Raw genomic sequence first — 17,788 nt, 5'->3', positions numbered from 1 at the left:
GACAGGGGCCTGTGATCCCAAATATGGAAAGTATTGCTGATCTCGGGTATCTCTGAAGACTGGGGGAAGTCAAGGAGATTGTTTCTGTGACATGAAAGAGTTGTTGGACATGAAAAAGTGGTGAAATGCCTGTCCCTAAAGATGAGTCAAATTTATACTGGTTGTCATCGACCTGGACTGGTTTGGAAGCTTTGCATAGAGCTTGGGGGCTAGACAGATCTTGGAGATTTCTGGACTCCTAGCTTTTTGCTTGAGAGCGAGGGGCAGGTTGGGTGGGTGGGTGGATGGATGAGGAAGGGAGGTGGCAGGATCTGTGACTTGAGTTATCTGTAGGGCACTGTGGTGCCCAGGAGCCACAAGATAGGTGGCATGATTCCTCCTCGGAGCGAGGTTCAAGTAGAGATGGAAGATACCGGGTATCGTTCACAAAGCAGCATGCAAATCCTACTGTAGACACTGCTGAAACCTGTTGCTGAGGGTACTAGGACTCCAGTAGGGCGTAACTGCAGTGGCTTCCTGCAGGAAGGGACTGTTAAACTCCTGCAAGAAGAAAGGCCTTAGATGCTAGGCAGAGCAGCGTTAACTGGACGAAGATGCCTGACTCTAGTCGTTGCAGGTTCTGAATGGGGAAAACACTGGGAGGACTTGGTGTTTGACAGTCCTGGTGACAGGAAGGCTAAGGCCAGAGGGGCAGTTTGAAGAAGTGTGTGGTGGGGACTTGGGGACTAGAAGGAAGTGAGGAATCTTGCCATGCTTCTGGTCTTGTCGGCTGGGGTAACTTGAGTCTGTTTCTCATTAAGTGCAGAGGAGGGTTTCATCACTTACAGGAAAAGCACCCGCTTATCTGAAATCTGACCTACTTCGGGTTGGAGCCAGACAGGGCTCCTGCATCCCACAGGGACACTTGGGCTGTAGTTGTCCAAGTCAGTGCATCCAGCCAGCCTTCAGCAAGGAGCATTAGCCCGTACCACCACTCCCACCATCCACAGAGGCACTGAGGGCTGAGGTCGCCCCTCTGGGGTGTCATAGTGAAGTGAGGTGGTGAGGTAGGCTCAGCAGGGCCCCAGAGTCTGAGGTCCCATGGAGTCAAGTGCTGTTTCTGTATTCAGTACGCTATAGACGCAGCCCTGCCCTCCTGAGTTGCCACACTCCTGGGATTCAGCAGTTCAACTTTCTCATTTTAGGGGCTGCATCATGATGGAGCTGGAAGTGCTCTGGGTTGGGAGGCAAGGCGTGGTGGGCAGGGATCGTCCTGGTGTCTTCTGGGAACGGATAGTTAAGCCAGATATCTTTCAGCTTCCTCTTGCCTCCCACCTCTGTTGGTTCTCTGGAGGTAGTATTAAGCCATTTTTTTAAAGCCACTTTTTACTCCTACCAAAGATGACATTTGATTTGGTGGTTAGAGTTTCTTGGTCACCAAGAGAAATACAAGTTAGAAAATGGACAGACTTTATTTGGGAGGGCTTCCTGAGGTAATAACCTCAAGTTCTGATAAACAAACAGGAAAGAGAAGACAGGGATGAGGGAGAGGGAAGGAGGAATAAGGAATGATAACGGCTCAAATTGGCATGGCAGTAACAGCCAAGGGACGGGGTTGGTGGGGGCCGGAGGTGACGGCCTTGGTCAGGAGTGGCTCCCAATGGCCCTAGAAGGTGTTGGAGGTGCCGGGGCAAAGCCCAAGTGTGCAGTGCTACATTGACCAGGGCAGAGGAGCTGAGGAAGGTGAGGTCCACAAGGAACAGGCTTAGGACGCAGACTTAGGAACTGCACAGAGATGGCACAGCTGTCACAAAGGGGGTTTCAGCTCTGACCCTTGGGCAGGGACCTAGCCAGGTCTTTGCCCCAGCTGGGTGCTGAGCTTGCTGTCCAAGAAGCCGCAGTCTGTTGAGGGGATGGTTGAAGTTCTGTGGGGCTTGGGGAGGTGGCAAGGGTGCTGGAAGGCTCTGCTGTCTGCTGCCAACCTTTTTTTACCCCCTCTCCCTCTGCTCAGCTTTGTTTCCGGTGGGGACACATGTTCTAAGGCCAGTAGAGGTAGTTGGGGATGAGGCCTCAGTGATGACTGGCCCCCAGTCCTCCTTAAGTGGGTTCATGGGGAATGATGCGCTATAGACTCGGGACAGCTGAGGTTGGGGGTGTAATAGCTTCTCAGCCCCCTGCCCCTGCCCTGGTCCCCTGAGCCAGAGTTACAGGGTACTTTACTGAGACTGTCTACTGCATTAGCTGAGGGAGCTGATAGGATAAAGGGGACAGCTTAAGGGAGACAGGAGCAGGAAAAAAGAGACTTCAGGGTCGGCCATGGTGCTGAAGGGGCTGGAACTGGAGGAAAAAGCTGGAACCTCCACTTGCAGCAAGGCCTTCTGCAGGCTCTGAAGGGGATCTGGGGCTCGGGGTAGGAGACTCTTCTTTCTGACAGGGCTGAGCCAGAGAGAGCCCTCCCTAGAGGAAGCTGGAGGGATGGAATAACCACGGGAGATTGAGTCAGCTGGGAAATGCCCTCCCCCTCCCCGCCCGAGTGGTCTCTGCTGGGGCAGAGGAACCTGCTCAGCACAATTGCCAGGCTCCCTTTCCTGTACTAGTTACTCAACTTCTCCATCCTGAGGTCTCACCGCAGCCCCAGGCCCCTGTGGGAGTGAAATCAGCAGGATGGTGCAGGGGTGCCTATGGCTATGGTGGGGAGAAGGGAGGTTCCACCACCTTGGGCCTCAGGGCTGGGCCTGCAGCTGGAGCCCTCGGGAGGACCGGGGCCTTATCCTTTGGCCTGGGAAGGGCCTCACGGTATAAGGGGGAACATTGGACTGGGATGACAAGATCTGGTCCTATCTCCAGTACCCTGTCACCTCCCCTCTCTAGACCTCAGTTTCCGATTTGGTTGAACCAAGAAGTCAGTCACAAGGGGTCTGAAGTCCCTTCTAGTCCCAGCAGCCCTGCTCGGCCAAGCCCCTCGCTCCCTGGTCTCATCTGCTCTGTACAGCATCCCTGTGGGCAAATAAGGCATTATCTCCATTTCAAAGGAATGTAGGGAACAGTGGTGCAGAAAAAAGTTCCCCTGTTAAAGGTTGGGCAGCTTGTTAGCAAACAGCCATAACAGGAACCCAGGGCTCCTGGCAATCCATCCTCTGGATCCTCCCACCCACTTTGGTGAGTCCACCCCTAGCAGTGAGGAGCTGAAGAGGGAGGGGGAGATTCCCTGGGTCCTGCTCACCCCTTTCTAGCAGGCTTTGCTCCTTCAGAAACACCAAGTGGGTCCCTAGGCATTTCTGTCCTCTCCCCGAACCCGCCATCCTGTTCTATCTCGAAGTCTAAGGAAATCCCATCTTCTGACTCTGATTTCCAGCCCTTGCTGTACAGCAAGCCTCTCCTTTTTCTGCCTCCTCCCCTGCCACGAGGAACCAGCCATGAGGTGACTCCCTGAGTCTAATCTAAGACCTTTCTTGCACTTTCAGCCTCCCCTCCCCAAGCCATCTGCTACCCTCCCCTCCCCCACCTCTTACTCAGGAGCGAGTTTAGACCTACAGACAGAAGGAAGTGGAACCCCACTCTGTTGACTCAGCAACTATATTTCTCCTTGAGCTGATTAGCACTGAGTGGAAAGGAGGGGAATTCACTAGTCACTGGAGCTGGCCCTGCACCAGGCTGGGGGTGGCATGGTGGTGGCAGCACCTAGGCCTAGGGAATATGTCTTCAGGGAGGGGTCTGGGGGGCTTCTGTGATTCAGGCAAGTACCCAGGGCTCCTTGGCAGGAAGAGAGACCTCGATGGGCTCTGATTGTCTTCACTGAACTCTCATAGAAATGAGGGTAAGAACAGGCTGGGACCACAGGAGCACCCAGAAGCCCCCTGAGTGGCTCTTGGGGGCAGTCTATTCTGAGCCCTCAGGGCCTTCCAGGTGCAGACACAGCCCTGCCTCAGGGAGCCTCCAGTCTGAGACAAAAATAAGACCCAAGGCAGATTCTTCTAGGTGGTTGAAGCTTAGAATGCAGAGCTCGGCCACAGAGGCAGGAAGATGGCCCTGAAGTGGGTCTGGGCAGACAGGAGGAAGCCTCATAAGAGGAACAGGGGAGGCCTAGCCCAAGAGGCTGGGAGCTGCTGCAGGGGGGCTCCCCATCCACCTAAGGGGCTCACACACATAGGCTAACAATGCCCCCTACCCCTCCCAGTCCTGTGTTTGGCAGGGGGTTGGGGAAGGAGGTGCAGGGGCTACCTTTCAACCATTCCCCTCCCTGCCCCTTTCTTTCCTGGCAACCCCCAGGTGATGTAGCCACCCCTCTGCCCCTGGCTAGCTGCCCAGCCCACCCCAGTTAGGGAAAGAATACTTTTCAGAGAGAGGTCTGTGTCCCTTGCCTTGGTGTCTCCCTGCCCCCAGCCCATAGATCTGTGACCCTTGCCCAGGAGTCTCTCAACCCCCGACCCTTCTCCCCCCATTGCAATGGTCCTTCAACAATTGCCTTCCACAATATGAGAGAGAGAGTCAGAAGGAGAGACAGAAGGAGCCTGGAGCACTTGAATCCCTGTTGGGGGAGGTGGTTGGCGATGATTTATTAGCCAGACAAGAATCAACAAACAAGTTCTAACATCTGTTCTCGCCAAACTGTTCCTCAGACAACAGCAGCATTGGACCAGGGCCCAGACTCAAAGGCTCAGAGGGCCAAGGAAATCAGACTCCAGGAGGAGAAACCAGGGCAGCGGGATGCAGCAGGGCCCTCCTAGCTTACTTCCTTAGAGGCAAGCACTGAGCCATTGGATTCTTGGAGACTCTTGGGAGGGAACCAGTGGGTGTGTCCCTAAAAGGAAGCAGACTCCACATTTGCTCCTCTGACCTCCAGGCTTCTTTGTGGGGGCCCAAACCAGTTAGGGGAACAGGGCTAAGCTGGGATCTGGAGGAGGGGAACAAGCACCCGGGCCCCCATGCGGCAGAACTCTGGAAAGCAGCCAGATTTCCTGAGGAAATCTCTGACATTTCCCGTGGTAAAGAGTTAGTGGATGTGGGGTACGGAACAGAGCACTAAACAGGAAGCTGGGGTTCTAGTCCTTGACCTTGACGAAGCCACTATCCCCCTCTGGTTTTGTTTCCTTATCTGCACAGTGAGGGAGTCGAACTTGATCAGTAAGGACAAAGGAGACGCTGCTCCTTTTCCTTCTCTCACCTGTGGCAGACATCACTAATCAATCACAGAGTTCTTTTCTGCTGAGTTCAGATATGACCTTAACATCCTTTCCAATGCAGCGCTCTAGGCAGCCACAATGAATGGATTGGAGTTGGCATGCGAGGTGACACCTTTTTGCCATCTTTGCAATGGATGATGGCTGAGGTCCTTTCCAGCTTTGATCATCTACAGTTTGTTCCATCCACATTTTCTGAGAAGGGCGCCTGGGTGTGTGTGAAGGTCTCTGGACCCACTGTTCCAAGTTATCCCCCCGCCGCCCCGCCCCGCCCCAGCTCAGACTCAGCAGCTACTGAGGAGGCCCCAGGGGGAGCCATGCCTGACCTCTGTTCTGAAGCACCTGTCTAGAAAGGTTGTGGGGGAGGGTGTGCCCCCAGCGGGGTAGGGGCTTGTGGGGCACAGGAGGGCCTTGTTCAGCCACAGAGTTCTCAGAATGCAGTTGTTGGCCACCTGGATTCTGTAGAGAGAAGGATGGTCCCAGGTCACACCCTCTACCTTCTGCCTCCTAGGCTTACCTGCAGCCTCAAGGGCCAAGACGTCTGATCTTAACAGACATTGCCCTGCAGAGAGGAGGTCTAAACCTCTCTCATTCATTCAACAAACATTTCCTGAGCATTTGCTCTTTGCCAGGCACTGTGCTGGGTGCTCTGGAAACAGAGATGAACAAGTCCCAGCCCCTGCCCTCAGGGAGCTCACACTCTGCTGGGGGAGAGGGGAGATGGTTGTCAATGATCAGTGGCATGGCAGATGTGTATAAAGCCTCTGTGTGGACGGCCTCTGCGGTGAGGTCAGGGAAGTGTTTGCAGAGGAGGAGAAGGGCAAGCTGGTCTTGAAGGATGATTAGAAGGTTGCTGGGCAGCAGGAGGGTGCACTTGCAGGAAGTAGCTATAGGCAGAGGGACTGGCATGTGCAAAACCTTGGGAGGTTTGAAACCACTTGGTGTGTTTGGAGAAATGTGACCAGTTCTGGGAGGGTGGGAGCAGCTGATGGTAAGACTGAGGAGGTGGTTCCCCAGCCCACACAAGTATAGAGGGCCTCATGGGCCAGGTAGCTGTTTTAGAAAGACCATTCTGACTTTCTTGGGGCAGAGTGGGTCAGAAGTGGCAAGATTGGTGGTTAGGAGACCAGTTAAGAAGCCCTTGGATAAGTCCTGATGAGAGATGATGGGGGCTGAAACTGGGGAGAGGAAAAATATATTTAGGAAGAGACTCAGCAGGAATCGGTGGCTTATAGGGGAGTGAGGGTGAAGAGAGGGGAGATGTCAAGGCAGCCCTACGATCTTGAATAGTTGGGTGACTGGAGAGGTACCCAATCAGAGAGGGAACAATGGAGGGAGCAATCCGGGGAGTAGGGTAAGAACAGTGTTGGTTGTGCTGAGTCCAAGAAGCTGTGGGATGCTGGGGAGCCGAGCAGAAGCCTGGAGAGAAGTTTGCATAGAGACATGGGCTGGTGACATCAGCTCTAGGATGGTAGCAGGTGGCAGGGGTGTGGATAAGTGTGAGCAGGCACAAGGGCTGAGGGGGAGCCTGAGGTGCCAGCAGTGGGGTGGGTGGGGAGGGTGGGGAAGGGCCTGAGGAGGGGGGCAGAGGCAGAGGGATTGCGTGGGAGCAGCTGGTGGGTCTAACACATCCCATGAAACAAGATACTGACTTGAACTGATCAATGAGAAGACTGGGCAGGTGGGAGGATGGAGGAGAGGAGGAGTGTGCAGAAGGAGGGGACGTGCAGGTACCCCCCTCCCCTGAGCTCATCTGAGGTGACACAAGGGACTCCAGGTGCTCTTCTTTAGGAGGGCCCTGAAGGCTGAGGGGAGGGAGCCAGAGTGAGAGAGGCCCAAGTTCAGACTGGGGAGGAGAGGAGAGGTGGAGTCAAGATTCCCAGCACAGGGTGGGGTCAATCTCAGGTGGGTCTGAAGAGGACAAGCCAGGTGAGAGGGACACAGGCTCAGTTGGGGGAAGGCTGACGGGGCCTCTATTTTCTGAGAAGTGGAGGGAGTGGGGACTTGACAAAGGGGAGGCAGGTCCCAGTAACTCCAGGCAGAGGAGAGGGAGCAAATCTGGGCCTGGACGAGGGTTGCTGGCAGCCTGGACCCTCTGTCCTTCCCACCTCACCTCAGACCTCTGACCTGCATTCACCCTGACCCAGGCATCCAGTCTGAACACCTTCTCCACCCTCCGCAATCTAGCTTTCAGGAAATCCTCCTTGCACCCCCATTTACCTGGCTTCCTGGGACAGGCCTGGACTGGCACTTCCGTAGGACTTCGTGCCTGAGGATGCACGGCGGGCCCTCACACCCTGAATCAGGCACCTTCACCTCCACCTCGGCATAAATGTTGCTGGGGGCTTCCCCGGGGCTGCCACGGCCCATGGCATAGAAGTCTATGGGTTCATCAAGTTCGTGGTAGATGGGGTTGGAGGGCTTGGGGGGCGGGGTTGGGCGGGGTCTCGGAGCGGGGCTTGTGTAGACTTCGGGAGGCAGCTGAGGTTTGGCGGGGATGGGAGGCTTGGGCTTGGGCGGCTGGGACGTCTAGGAGAGAAGGCAGGCGGGGAGGAGAGTGGGTCAGAGCAACGCAGGCAGGGCCAAAGCTGGAGCTCAGCCCGAGCCTCCGCTCCCTGCAGGCCCCGCCCCCTCCCCGCTGGCCCCGCCCCCTGACCGCAGGGCCTTCCCTCTTTTCATCTCCCGGCTCCTCCCCTCCCTCAGGCCCCACCACCTCTCTCCGCCCCTCCCGCCCAGTACCTGCTTTGGCTCCCCGGCCCCGTCTTTCTGCGTGGGGGCTGCGCTTTGCTCCTTTTTGAGGATTGAGGTATACTGAGGTTGTGAGTCCTGGCTTTTGCTTCCAGAGTCTGATTGTTCAGTCCTTAGGGACAGTCCTGCGGGCTCAGGAGTCTGCGGGGAAGGAAGGAGGCCTCAGGGACTTGGTGCACGAGGGGCGGGTGGGAGTCGGCAGGTGATGCAGGGGGGCGCAAACTAATCTCGTCCATATGGATAATGTCGGGGGTGGAGGTGCGACACAGAAATTTGGGTGGCGCTGGGTTTCTGGGTGAGGAAGAGGGGGCAAGGAGACCAGGAGGCGGGACAGTCGCTCTGGTCACAGGCCATATTTAACATTAAACTTAACTTCGTCTGGAACATAGGGCCAGGCCAGTCGCCATTTGTACCTGTGGTTGTAAAACTGCAACAAGGCTTTAGAAGTCTTTAGCCTAAAATTTTTCGGCATGGGGATAGATCTCCAAGACTTCTGTGCCTGTGTTTATTTCTGCAGGTGCCAGGCGACTACTTTATGGAGCTATAAGCTAGATATTCGAGGGACAGAGACACTGCCTCAGGGATGAGGAGATGAGCCTTATAGGGTTCCTTCCCATGCTAGGTATGCTTTTTGCTCAGCATTTATCCCTGGGTTCCTGAATGTTCTCCACATGCCCACTACTTTTGGAAGGCTCAGGCCATAGGCCTTTTCTCATGCTTCTGCTATCCGCCAAGTGTATGTCTCCGTCTGAAGGTGTATAGGCAGTTCATGGATTCAAATCAGAATTCTTTTTCCTTGCCTCAACCCCCTAAGGGTTCTTAGCGTTCCCTTTATGAATAAAAAATAGCACCTCTACCCTGCTGCCGAAACAGCAGCACCTTAGGCCTCAACCTGGACACCTCCCTCCCTTCCTCCCCACATCTAATGGAGCACAAGCCCTGCTCCTTCCACTGCCTAAATATCTTTACATCTGCACATTTTCTCCATGCCCACAGCTACCACTCCAGTTCAGGCCTCCTAAGTCGTCCTCCTGCATCATCTTGCCCTGCTAACCCATTCTCCACTCCGTGAGCAGAGTGAGCCTGCAGAAGTTCCCCTAGCAATCCTTCCGTGGCTGCCCGTTGCTCCAGGATAAAGCCCAAACTCCAGAAAACGTGAGTGACAAGACCCTCTGAGGGCCGGTCATGGAGCGTGGTCTCTGACAGCTCTGCCTTCGGCTCTCGCAGCTCCAGCTGGCTCCCCTCCCCACCAGACTTCCCTACACCCTGTTCCAACTGCTTGGGAATCTTCAGGTCTCCCCTTATTCCTCACAAAATTCCACACAAGAGTTACCCCTAGGCACAGTCCCTCAAGGCAAGTTCTTTGAACTGACTCCAATCAAGCTCCAGGAAACTATTCTTGCCCAGGTCACTAGTGACCTTCTGTTGGCCAAATCCAGTGGTTAATTCTGGACCCACTGGCACCTGCTCTTCCCTGATGCATTTTCTTTGCTTCGCGTCTAGAGCGTCACACTCCTGGTTCTTCTCCCCTCTCTCTCTGACTGCTCCTTCTCAGTTTTCTTTGTAGGTTCCCCCTCATTTCTGCAAACTCTCAATGCTGGAGACTTGGTATTCTTTTCCAGCTACACTCATTCCTGAGATTTCATCCCTCCTGAAGGCTTTAGAATCAATCCATCTACATGCTGATGGCTCCCAAATGTTGATCTCCAACCTAGACTTCTGTCCTAAACTCCAGATCCATATATTCCAACTGCGTACTTGACATCTCCATTTGGATATTGAATGGATGTCTCAAACCGCAAATGTCAAAACTGAACTTGTGATCTCCCCTGCCTCCCCCAGACTTGCTCCTCCTATAGCCTTCCTCATCTCAGTCAATGACAACTCCATCTTTTCACACTCCTCACCCAATCCTGCAAAAACTCTGTCAGCTCCACTTTCCAAACAGACCCAGTGTTCCACCTCCTCACCCCTTCACCTCTACCAATCTGGTCCAGGCTGCCATCTTCGCTCCTGAAGTATTGTAGTGGTCTCCATCTGGTCACCCATGTCCCTCCCAAACTTGCCAGGTCATGTCACTCTTTAGCTTGTAACTGTCCAGTGCCATCCCATCTCACTCAGAATAAAATTCCAAATCATACAAGAATTTACTGGGCCCCTTTCTTTCACCCCTGTGGTCTCATTTCCTACCTCTCTACCCATGCTAGCTTCCTTACTGCTCTTACTCTTATTCACACACATCAAGGATCCTTCTGCCTCAGGGCCTTTGCACCTGCTGTGCCATCTACCTAGAATGTTTTTCCTCTAGTTATCTGCATGACTTTCTCCCTTACTTTATTCAGGCCTCTGTTCAAATGTCCCCTTACCAGAATAGCCTTCCCTGATGTTCCTATGTAAAATAGCCCCAACCCTGTCACTCCTTGTTTCTGTATTCTCTGTTTATCTGTATTACACATTCGTTGTCTGTCTCCTGTCACTAGAATGGAAGCTCCATGGAGGTAGGGATATTTGGGTCAGTTTTGTTTACTGCTATTTTCCCAGTGCCCGGACCAATGCCTGGCACAGAGCGGTCCCTCAGAACTGCCTGAACTTCCTCAGGGAGGCACTCTCTGACGCGGCTCCCCACCACGTGAGCTAAATGGCACCCCACTGTATTTCCTCTCTCATCACACTCTCACACTTGATTCCTATTATATGTCTTTGCCGCTGGTAAGTAGCTTTGTGGGTTTGACACCCATCTGTCTTGTCTCAGTAAATATCTCTTAATTTAAAGAACAAATGACCCGGTAATTCCCTGGCCGTCCAGTGGTTAGAACTGGGCACTTTTACTGCCGAGTTCAATGCCTGATCAGGGAAGTAAGATCCCACAAGCTTCGAGGCAAAAAACAAAAAAACAAAAAACAAAAAACCCCCCCAAATGACCCGTCTGCCTAGCTGGCCACTCCCAGCCCCTCCAGCCTTTGTGTGGCTGGGCTGGTCTCTCAAGGACCCCTCCTCCAGCGCACGCATCTTTCTGAAAGGGCATCTGCGTGGAGATGTGTGGGCAAGGGAGGTTTGGCTGGGTCGTCGGTGGGAATGGGAAAGTGCCTGATGTCGAGGTCCTGCGGCCTGGGCTCTGGCCTGGGTTCCCAGGGTCAGGGTCAGTGTCAGGGCCGGGGATGGGGGTGGCGTACCTGGCGGGCGAGGGGCTCGGTGAGCGTCTCCCCGTAGGGGCTCAGCGGGCACGCCTTGTAGTGCCGCAGCAGATCCTGCAGCCGCGCGTGGGCGCTGTCCTCGCCCAGCACCACGTGGCGCCCGTCCCCGAGTTGGGCCAGCAGGAAGTGGCGGCAGCAAGTCCGGCTCCTGGAGGCGCTAGTCAGGATCAGACCTGCTCCCTCTTCCCGGCCAGGGCACCAGCACGAGGAGTGACCCCTACCCGCCCCGCGCCCGTGTCTCCCACCCTTCCTTAGTAGCCTGGGGGCTGAGCATAGACCCCCTCCGCCCCTGCTGGGAGTCAGCATGAAGTTCTTCCCCTCACACGTCCGTTAGTATCAAGTCCCGCCCTCTGATTAGCCCGAAGCCCCGCCTCCCTGTCGCCCAGCGCAGCGCTCCGCCCCTCACCTGTAAGTCAGTACAAAGGTCACGGCGCTCTCGCTGAAACGCACCAAGTAGCATCCCTGAGGCTTCCTCTCTAGCAGCCTCTCGGCCTCTCTGTGGGTGATGGAGAAGACACGGAAGATGCTCGGACTCTTCCAGCCTCACCCCCTGTCTCCCTGGCTCTCATGGGGGGACCCCTACCCACTACCAAGAGGGCTTAAGTGGCTAGAGAAGGGTGGAGGTGGGAGAGAGAGGATGTGGGCACTGCGCTCCTGCTGCAGGGACTGGGCGTGGATGGTCAGGAGACCTCCCAGCCCTGCATCCTCCTCCTGGCCTCATCCTGGAAAAGCAGCCTGGGGTGGGGGACTAAGGGGGGCAGTACAGTGGCTGCAGCAACAGGGATGGTAATAGACTTCTAGACTTCACAAGTCACAAGCTGAACAGAGGATGTGAACAGAGAGATACAGGAGAAGTGAAGCTGAGAAGTGGAGGAAGAGGGAGGAACTGCAAGGGAGGGAAGAAAGAGGAGAGGGCTGGAGAGAGCCAGAGGTAAATAAAGATGGAGGGAGAGAGACTGAGGCAGAGGTGGAAACTTGAGCACTAGAAGCCTTAGAGACAGGGGGAAAGTTGAGCCTAGAAGGGAGAAACTGAGGCACGGAGTGGGGGGTTTGGGCTAGAGCCTCTCCAATGATCTCCCCCAGGGGAGCTGCCTTAACGAGTAGCCTTGGAACCTCCAGGTGTCATAGCCTGGCCTGTAGCCTCAATCTGCTCCTGATTGACCGCAGGACCCAGGACTGGCCCCTGCCCTTCTCTGAGCCTATTTCTTCCTCTGTGACTCACCTCCGGGTGATGAAGCCGTGGAACCAAGCAGGGGCTGCCCCATGCTGCAGGAGCTCATGGGCCTGGGTCTTCTGGAACCAAGCCTGAGTCTCAGCCTGCAGGGACATGCCTCCTTCCCTAGGCACCTCTTCCTTCCCAATATCCTTTGGGCTGCAGGCAGCCCCTGGGGCCTGGGGAGGTGCCTGGATAGGGGAAGAGTTCAAGGAGGGGGAAGTAGCCATGATTAGTGGTCCTTCTTCTGACTTCAAGCCAGCTACTCCCTTCTCATCCTCATACCTGGCCCCTCCTGGACATGCGGAGGAAGCTCCCCATCCCCCATCCCTGTTGCATATTTTAGGGTATAATTGCCCAGAAAGTCCCTCCCAAAGTGTAACTTAAATCTCTTCTTTAGGTCAAAATGTTTTTGTTTCCAGGGAATTTCCTTCCACTTCCATCTGGGTCCGTGGGCCTTTGATCCAGTAGCAGTGAACTGTTAAACTGTGCTTAAATGGGAGTGAGGACTTCCAGATGGACAGAAAAACATTCCCTGGCCTGAGGGATGAAGGGAACGCCAGAGGCCAGAATGAGGGAGGGCTCACCCTACAGTAGGAGGGACTGAGCTGGTTCACAGGGAGGATTTCCTAACGACTGGGTGAGTGAGAAGGCCTGAGATGAGGATGCACTGGGCAAATGAAGGCCACGGACAGAGATGCAGACCCTCCCTCTGGGCCCCTGGCTTTGTCGGCAGACCCAGCTCATTCCTGCTTTGGCCTCTGTCCCCCTGCAAGCCCTCACCCGTGGGAGGGTGGGAGGAGAGGAGGGAGCAACACCCCCCAGGTTCCCACTCACCGCAGCATGCTCAGCGGAGGCCCTGGGGCTGGACTGGGCTTCCTCGGCCTTCAGGGCCTGGAGTCTGGGTCCTGGAAGCAAGCCCAGGCCCTGGCAGCTCCTGCGGTTCAAGTCTATGGGCTGGAAGGTGCTGAAGGTTATGGTGGGGGCTTCTTGACTCCCTGTTAGGACAGAGGAGTTTCTCAGTGAAGGCCTGCCTCTCCCTCTGCTGCCCACCCCTCCCCCAGGCTCAGAGGGGCCCCATAGGCCTCTCCCTGGGGACCTGGAGGACAGGGACAGTTGTGACAGCAGGAGAAATGCAGGAGGGATGGCAGACACGATTTCTCAGGGAGGAGGAGTAAGGGGCCAAGGAGGTGCAGAGGGGCTTCTCAGGGAAGCTGGGCCCCAGGAAGGAGCGCTGGGAAGCCAGCTGGCCTTCGGCTGGTCCGGAAGTCCTGAAATCCAGGAAAGGAGGCAGATCTCTTCAGGGCAGGTCCCTCTTCTGGCCCAGGATCCTCGGCCTCCCAGCCCCCTTCATCCTCCTGCTGCCTCCTCTCTCCACTCGAAGAAGCCCTCAGAAGACCCTGTCACCCTTATCCTCAGGGATGCGTGGACCTGGAGCCCCCGAAGAGGGGCAGGGGTTGTGGGCTGCCTGCCCGCCAGGTCCGGCTTGAGGTGTGGCCCGTCACCCCTAAGTGGGAGCTCAGGCCCAGAGGGAGGAGAGCAGGCGTCATGGGGGTCTTGATGTTCCCTCCCGCCCACATTCCCCAACTTCACACTTACCTTGGGGGCATATCTGGGCCAGGGGGAACTCCATGGGGGCAGCCTAGGAAAGGAGCCCCTGGAGCAGGGTGTGCGTCTGGGCTCTCAAAAGGTGTGCACCCTCAGCTACTCATCTCTGCTCTCACCCCAGCCCCCGGGGGCAGGAAATGCCGCCTCACCCACAGCCCTAGCCCTCGCGGAGGACTCACGTCATGGAAAGCCGTAAGACAATTGTCCCTCCCCCGGAAGCCAGGCAGCTGAAGGTGGTGGTGGTGTGGTGAGTATTTGTGTCATTGTGGGTCTGGGTGTTGGGGAGTCCTTGCTGCTGTCTTATCTCCATCTCTCCGGTGATTCTTTTCCACGCCCTCACTCCAGACTGGGGCTTCCCTTTCTCTCCCTCTCTCTTTGTCTCTCTCTCCATCTCTCTCCCTCTGTCTGAGCAGTGGCAGTGGGGACGTCAACCTCAGAAGGATAAGCCTTATAAGGTGATGGGGCTTCGGGGTCATCAAAGATTCATAGGCAGGACTGTGCTCTTAGGACACACGAGGAGGAGAGGGGGCAGAGCTGCAACAGAAAGAATGTGGGTCAGACTTTTGAAGGACTTTCTGAGGTCATATGAAACCTGTGAGACAAGGGGGTAGAGAAGAGGGAACCTGGCTTCATCGTCAAGCAGAGAATGGAGCTGGGTTAGGACAAAACCAGGCCATCCCGCAGAAAGGGAGGGGAAATTTCCTTCAACTAAGCAGGTCGTTATTAGCAGCAAGATTATTAGCAGTTGTTATTAATAACTTTAGTGCTGATGTCTTAAATCTGCAGTGTGCTTACATCTGCTGCCACCCTAGAGGACCAATCCCATTTCTCTCTCGTGTGATCCTCACAAATGAGAAGGAGTCAGGGAACATTATCCCCATTTTCCAGAAGGGTAAACTGAAGCTCAGAGAAGTTAAGTGCCTTGGCCCGGGTCTTTCAGTGTCTCAGATGTTCATGGCAGAGTTGGGACTAGAAACTAGATCTTCTTTTACAAATTTCACTGTGATTTAGACCAACAGTCCATGGCTATGTGCTAGGCACTGTTCTTGGTGCTGAGAGCCCAGAGAGAAAAAGGATCTTGTCTCAAGATGTCAAGAGGGGGAAACGACTTGCCAACAGGTACTTACAGAAGGTTGTGGTGAGTTAGTGGTGTGGGCTGGTGCTACGGGAGCCCACCTCAGAGGCTCCTAATCTAGCCGTGTGTGCAGTGCGTGCCTGCATGTACAGGGGGTTGGGATGTCAGAAGAGGGGATTGAGCTGAGCTGTGGAGGATGAGCAGGGTTGAGGAAGGTGGGGAAAGGTGTTTCTAGAAGAGGAATGAGCATGTGCAACTGCATGGAAAAAGGAAATAGGGTGGAGCAGGGGATGTGTGACTGGAGCGGAAGCTGGCTTGGGGGCTGCCAGCAGTGGATTATGCAGCTGGAGGGGCCAGGGCCAGAGTACACACTGCCTTGCACCCAGGAAGGACTTTGGAGTCCCGACAGCCTGGAGAGCTACTTCCCCAGCAGCTCTGAGAGGGAAAGACTTCCCCCAGGAGTCACGGCTGGCCCAGCCACACCCATACCCCAAAGCCTTGCCTCCCCCTGAGCTGCCTGAGCCCTCTTCCCTTCCTTAAAAACTGTTGCCTTAGCCTTGATCCCAGCCCCCAGGGATGGGATCGAGACTAAGGCATGATGAATGATCTCCCTCACTATGCTCTGCACTGAAAGCAGAGTGGGCTCAGCAGACGTCAACTAGGGAGCCAGATGCCCCTGTCCTCTTCTTGAAGCCCTCCTCGCATGATGGTGTGTGATTCTCTTGAACACCTCTCCTTCATATGGTTTGGAAGTGGAACATCAGTTAGTATAGGCTAGGTTATGCTGAGGTGACAAAGAACACCAAAATCTCAGCAGCTTAACACAACAAAAGTTTGTTTCTTTTTTTTTTTTTTTAATAAATTTATTTATTATTTATTTTTGGCTGCATTGGGTCTTCGTTGCTGCGCACGGCTTTCTCTAGTTGCGTCAAGCGGGGGCTACTCTTTGTTGTGCAACTTGGCCTCTAGGTGCATGGGCTTCAGTACTTGTGGCTCGTGGGCTCTAGAGTGCAGGCTCAGTAATTGTGGCTCACGGGCTTAGTTGCTCCGCGGCATGTGGGATCTTCCCAGACCAGGGCTCGAACCCGTGTCCCCTGCATTGGCAGGCAGATTCCCAACCACTGCGCCACCAGGGAAGCCCCAAAAGTTTGTTTCTTACCTATGCAAGTTACACTGAAGAGCTGGGCATCTCTTCAGGGCAGTTGTTGCCCAGGTGGTGGCTCAGCCTCCCAGGTTGCCTAAACATTATGGTGCTGCCATATCTACACACCCTCCCACAGTCACTGTGGCAGGGGAAGAGGAGCATGAAGAGTTATCCACTCTTTCCTAAATGCTCTCCCCATCTCTGGGAGTGAAACATGCTCCTTCCGCTAACACATTATTAGCCAAAGCAGGTGGCTTGCAGGATCTCAGTTCCCTGACCAGGGATTGAACCCAAGCCACAGCAGTGAAAGCCTGGAATCCTAATCACTAGGCCACCAGGGAACTCCCAGGGATGTGTATTCTTCCACATGCCTAGATGGGGAGGAGCAACGGCTACACTGATGAACCCAATCATGTCTCCTGTAGTGAGGAAGCATTCCAGCTCAGGATTTAGTCTTCAGGACAAGCTTAGCAAGTGTCTTAGTAGAGCTCAATGCAAGACTCAAAGTTTGACACTTTATTTGGGAAGTACAAGCTCAGGGTGGTGAGGATGAGGAGAAGAGAAGTGAAGCAAAAAAAAAAAAGCAAAATAATATTACTGCATTGGTTACCACTTCAAAATGAGCTGAAAAGAGAAACATCCAGTTTCTTGACAGGCATTTTCACTTGAGGACTTTCTCCAGACAGGGTGCAAGCTGAAACCACAACTTGGAGTAACCCACAGAGGGGAGAAAGGAGGAGGAACTTATCTTCCCAGCTCCCTCATACTTCCCACTTCCCATTGATCAAGATGGTCCCACAGGAACCGACTTAGAGATTGCATCCCCTGTACCTTGGTATCCACTCAGGAAGCCAGATCTGATGGTCCTTGGTGTGGTGTCTGATATTAATCAGAAATGGAAAGGTGACTCAGAGAGATAGGTTCAACAGGTGAGGTGTGAAGACTGTGCATTCCTAGGACTTCAGCTTGGACTCTAGCCAGCTCAGGTCCCAAAAAAGGGCTCTGAAAAAAGTGGAAGTGGTTTGGGAGGCAGCCAGCCAAGGAGTCAATGAAAAGAATCTAAGGAGGTGTACAAGTTTTGTGTCCAACACAGTCCACCCCTTGTGTCTTCTCATCATATACAGATCTTATACTACAAGACAGGGCTTACATTTGTTCTGTACAAACAGAAACATCCTTACTCTCCAAGAAGGGAGCTACACTCAGTCACACAACCCCCTTCAAGGTGGAGGTCAAGGGTGTCTTTCTCAAAGACTGAGGTGAGAGGATAAGTGAGAAAAGCTACAATCCTTGTAGTTGTAACTGATCCAGAGGCATCATCTCCCTCCTCTGCCACTCATTCTAGATGCCCCCACCTTTAGTTAGCATTTCATCTGGTCTGGGTTGTTTTTCTGGTGGGGTGATCCAGAACTTCATTCCCCCAAGGTATAGACCCCTAGTTGCCCTGCCCTTGTTGGTTGTTGTAGCTACCCATTAACAGTCATCGCCAGGCATGGAAGTACTAAGAGATGTCCTAGACATTCTCTGATCAACTGGCCAAGCTATTTGCCACTCCCTAGTAGTCCATGCCCATCCTTACTCTGGACCATCTTTCCCTATGTGCAAAGAGGATGACTGATGTATGCTGCAGCTCCAGGAGGATTTCCC

General features: G+C 54.4%; 1 protein-coding gene across 3 annotated transcripts; it reads right to left on the bottom strand.

Moving 5' to 3' along the window:
• Positions 1 to 5,450: 5,450 nt before the first annotated feature.
• SH2D2A (SH2 domain containing 2A) lies at positions 5,451 to 13,947 on the bottom strand. 3 transcript variants are annotated; one of them, XM_061185889.1, is made up of 8 exons: positions 13,914 to 13,947; positions 13,152 to 13,312; positions 12,324 to 12,505; positions 11,508 to 11,597; positions 11,081 to 11,249; positions 7,899 to 8,048; positions 7,380 to 7,688; positions 5,451 to 5,618 (listed from the first exon to the last, which is right to left on the bottom strand). In XM_061185889.1, the coding sequence occupies exons 1-8, from the start codon at positions 13,945 to 13,947 to the stop codon at positions 5,451 to 5,453; spliced, it is 1,263 nt and encodes a 420-aa protein (XP_061041872.1). The 3 variants fall into 3 exon arrangements, with proteins under 3 accessions (XP_061041872.1, XP_061041873.1, XP_061041874.1); XM_061185890.1 differs by having other exon boundaries at positions 11,508 to 11,627; positions 12,324 to 12,512; positions 13,231 to 13,312; XM_061185891.1 differs by having other exon boundaries at positions 12,324 to 12,512; positions 13,231 to 13,312.
• Positions 13,948 to 17,788: the final 3,841 nt, after the last annotated feature.

This window comes from Eubalaena glacialis, chromosome 3 (assembly GCF_028564815.1).
Source record: "Eubalaena glacialis isolate mEubGla1 chromosome 3, mEubGla1.1.hap2.+ XY, whole genome shotgun sequence".
NCBI lineage: Eukaryota > Metazoa > Chordata > Mammalia > Artiodactyla > Balaenidae > Eubalaena > Eubalaena glacialis.
The sequence above is the reverse complement of the archived record's forward strand: the minus strand, read 5'-3'. Positions and strand labels throughout refer to the sequence as shown.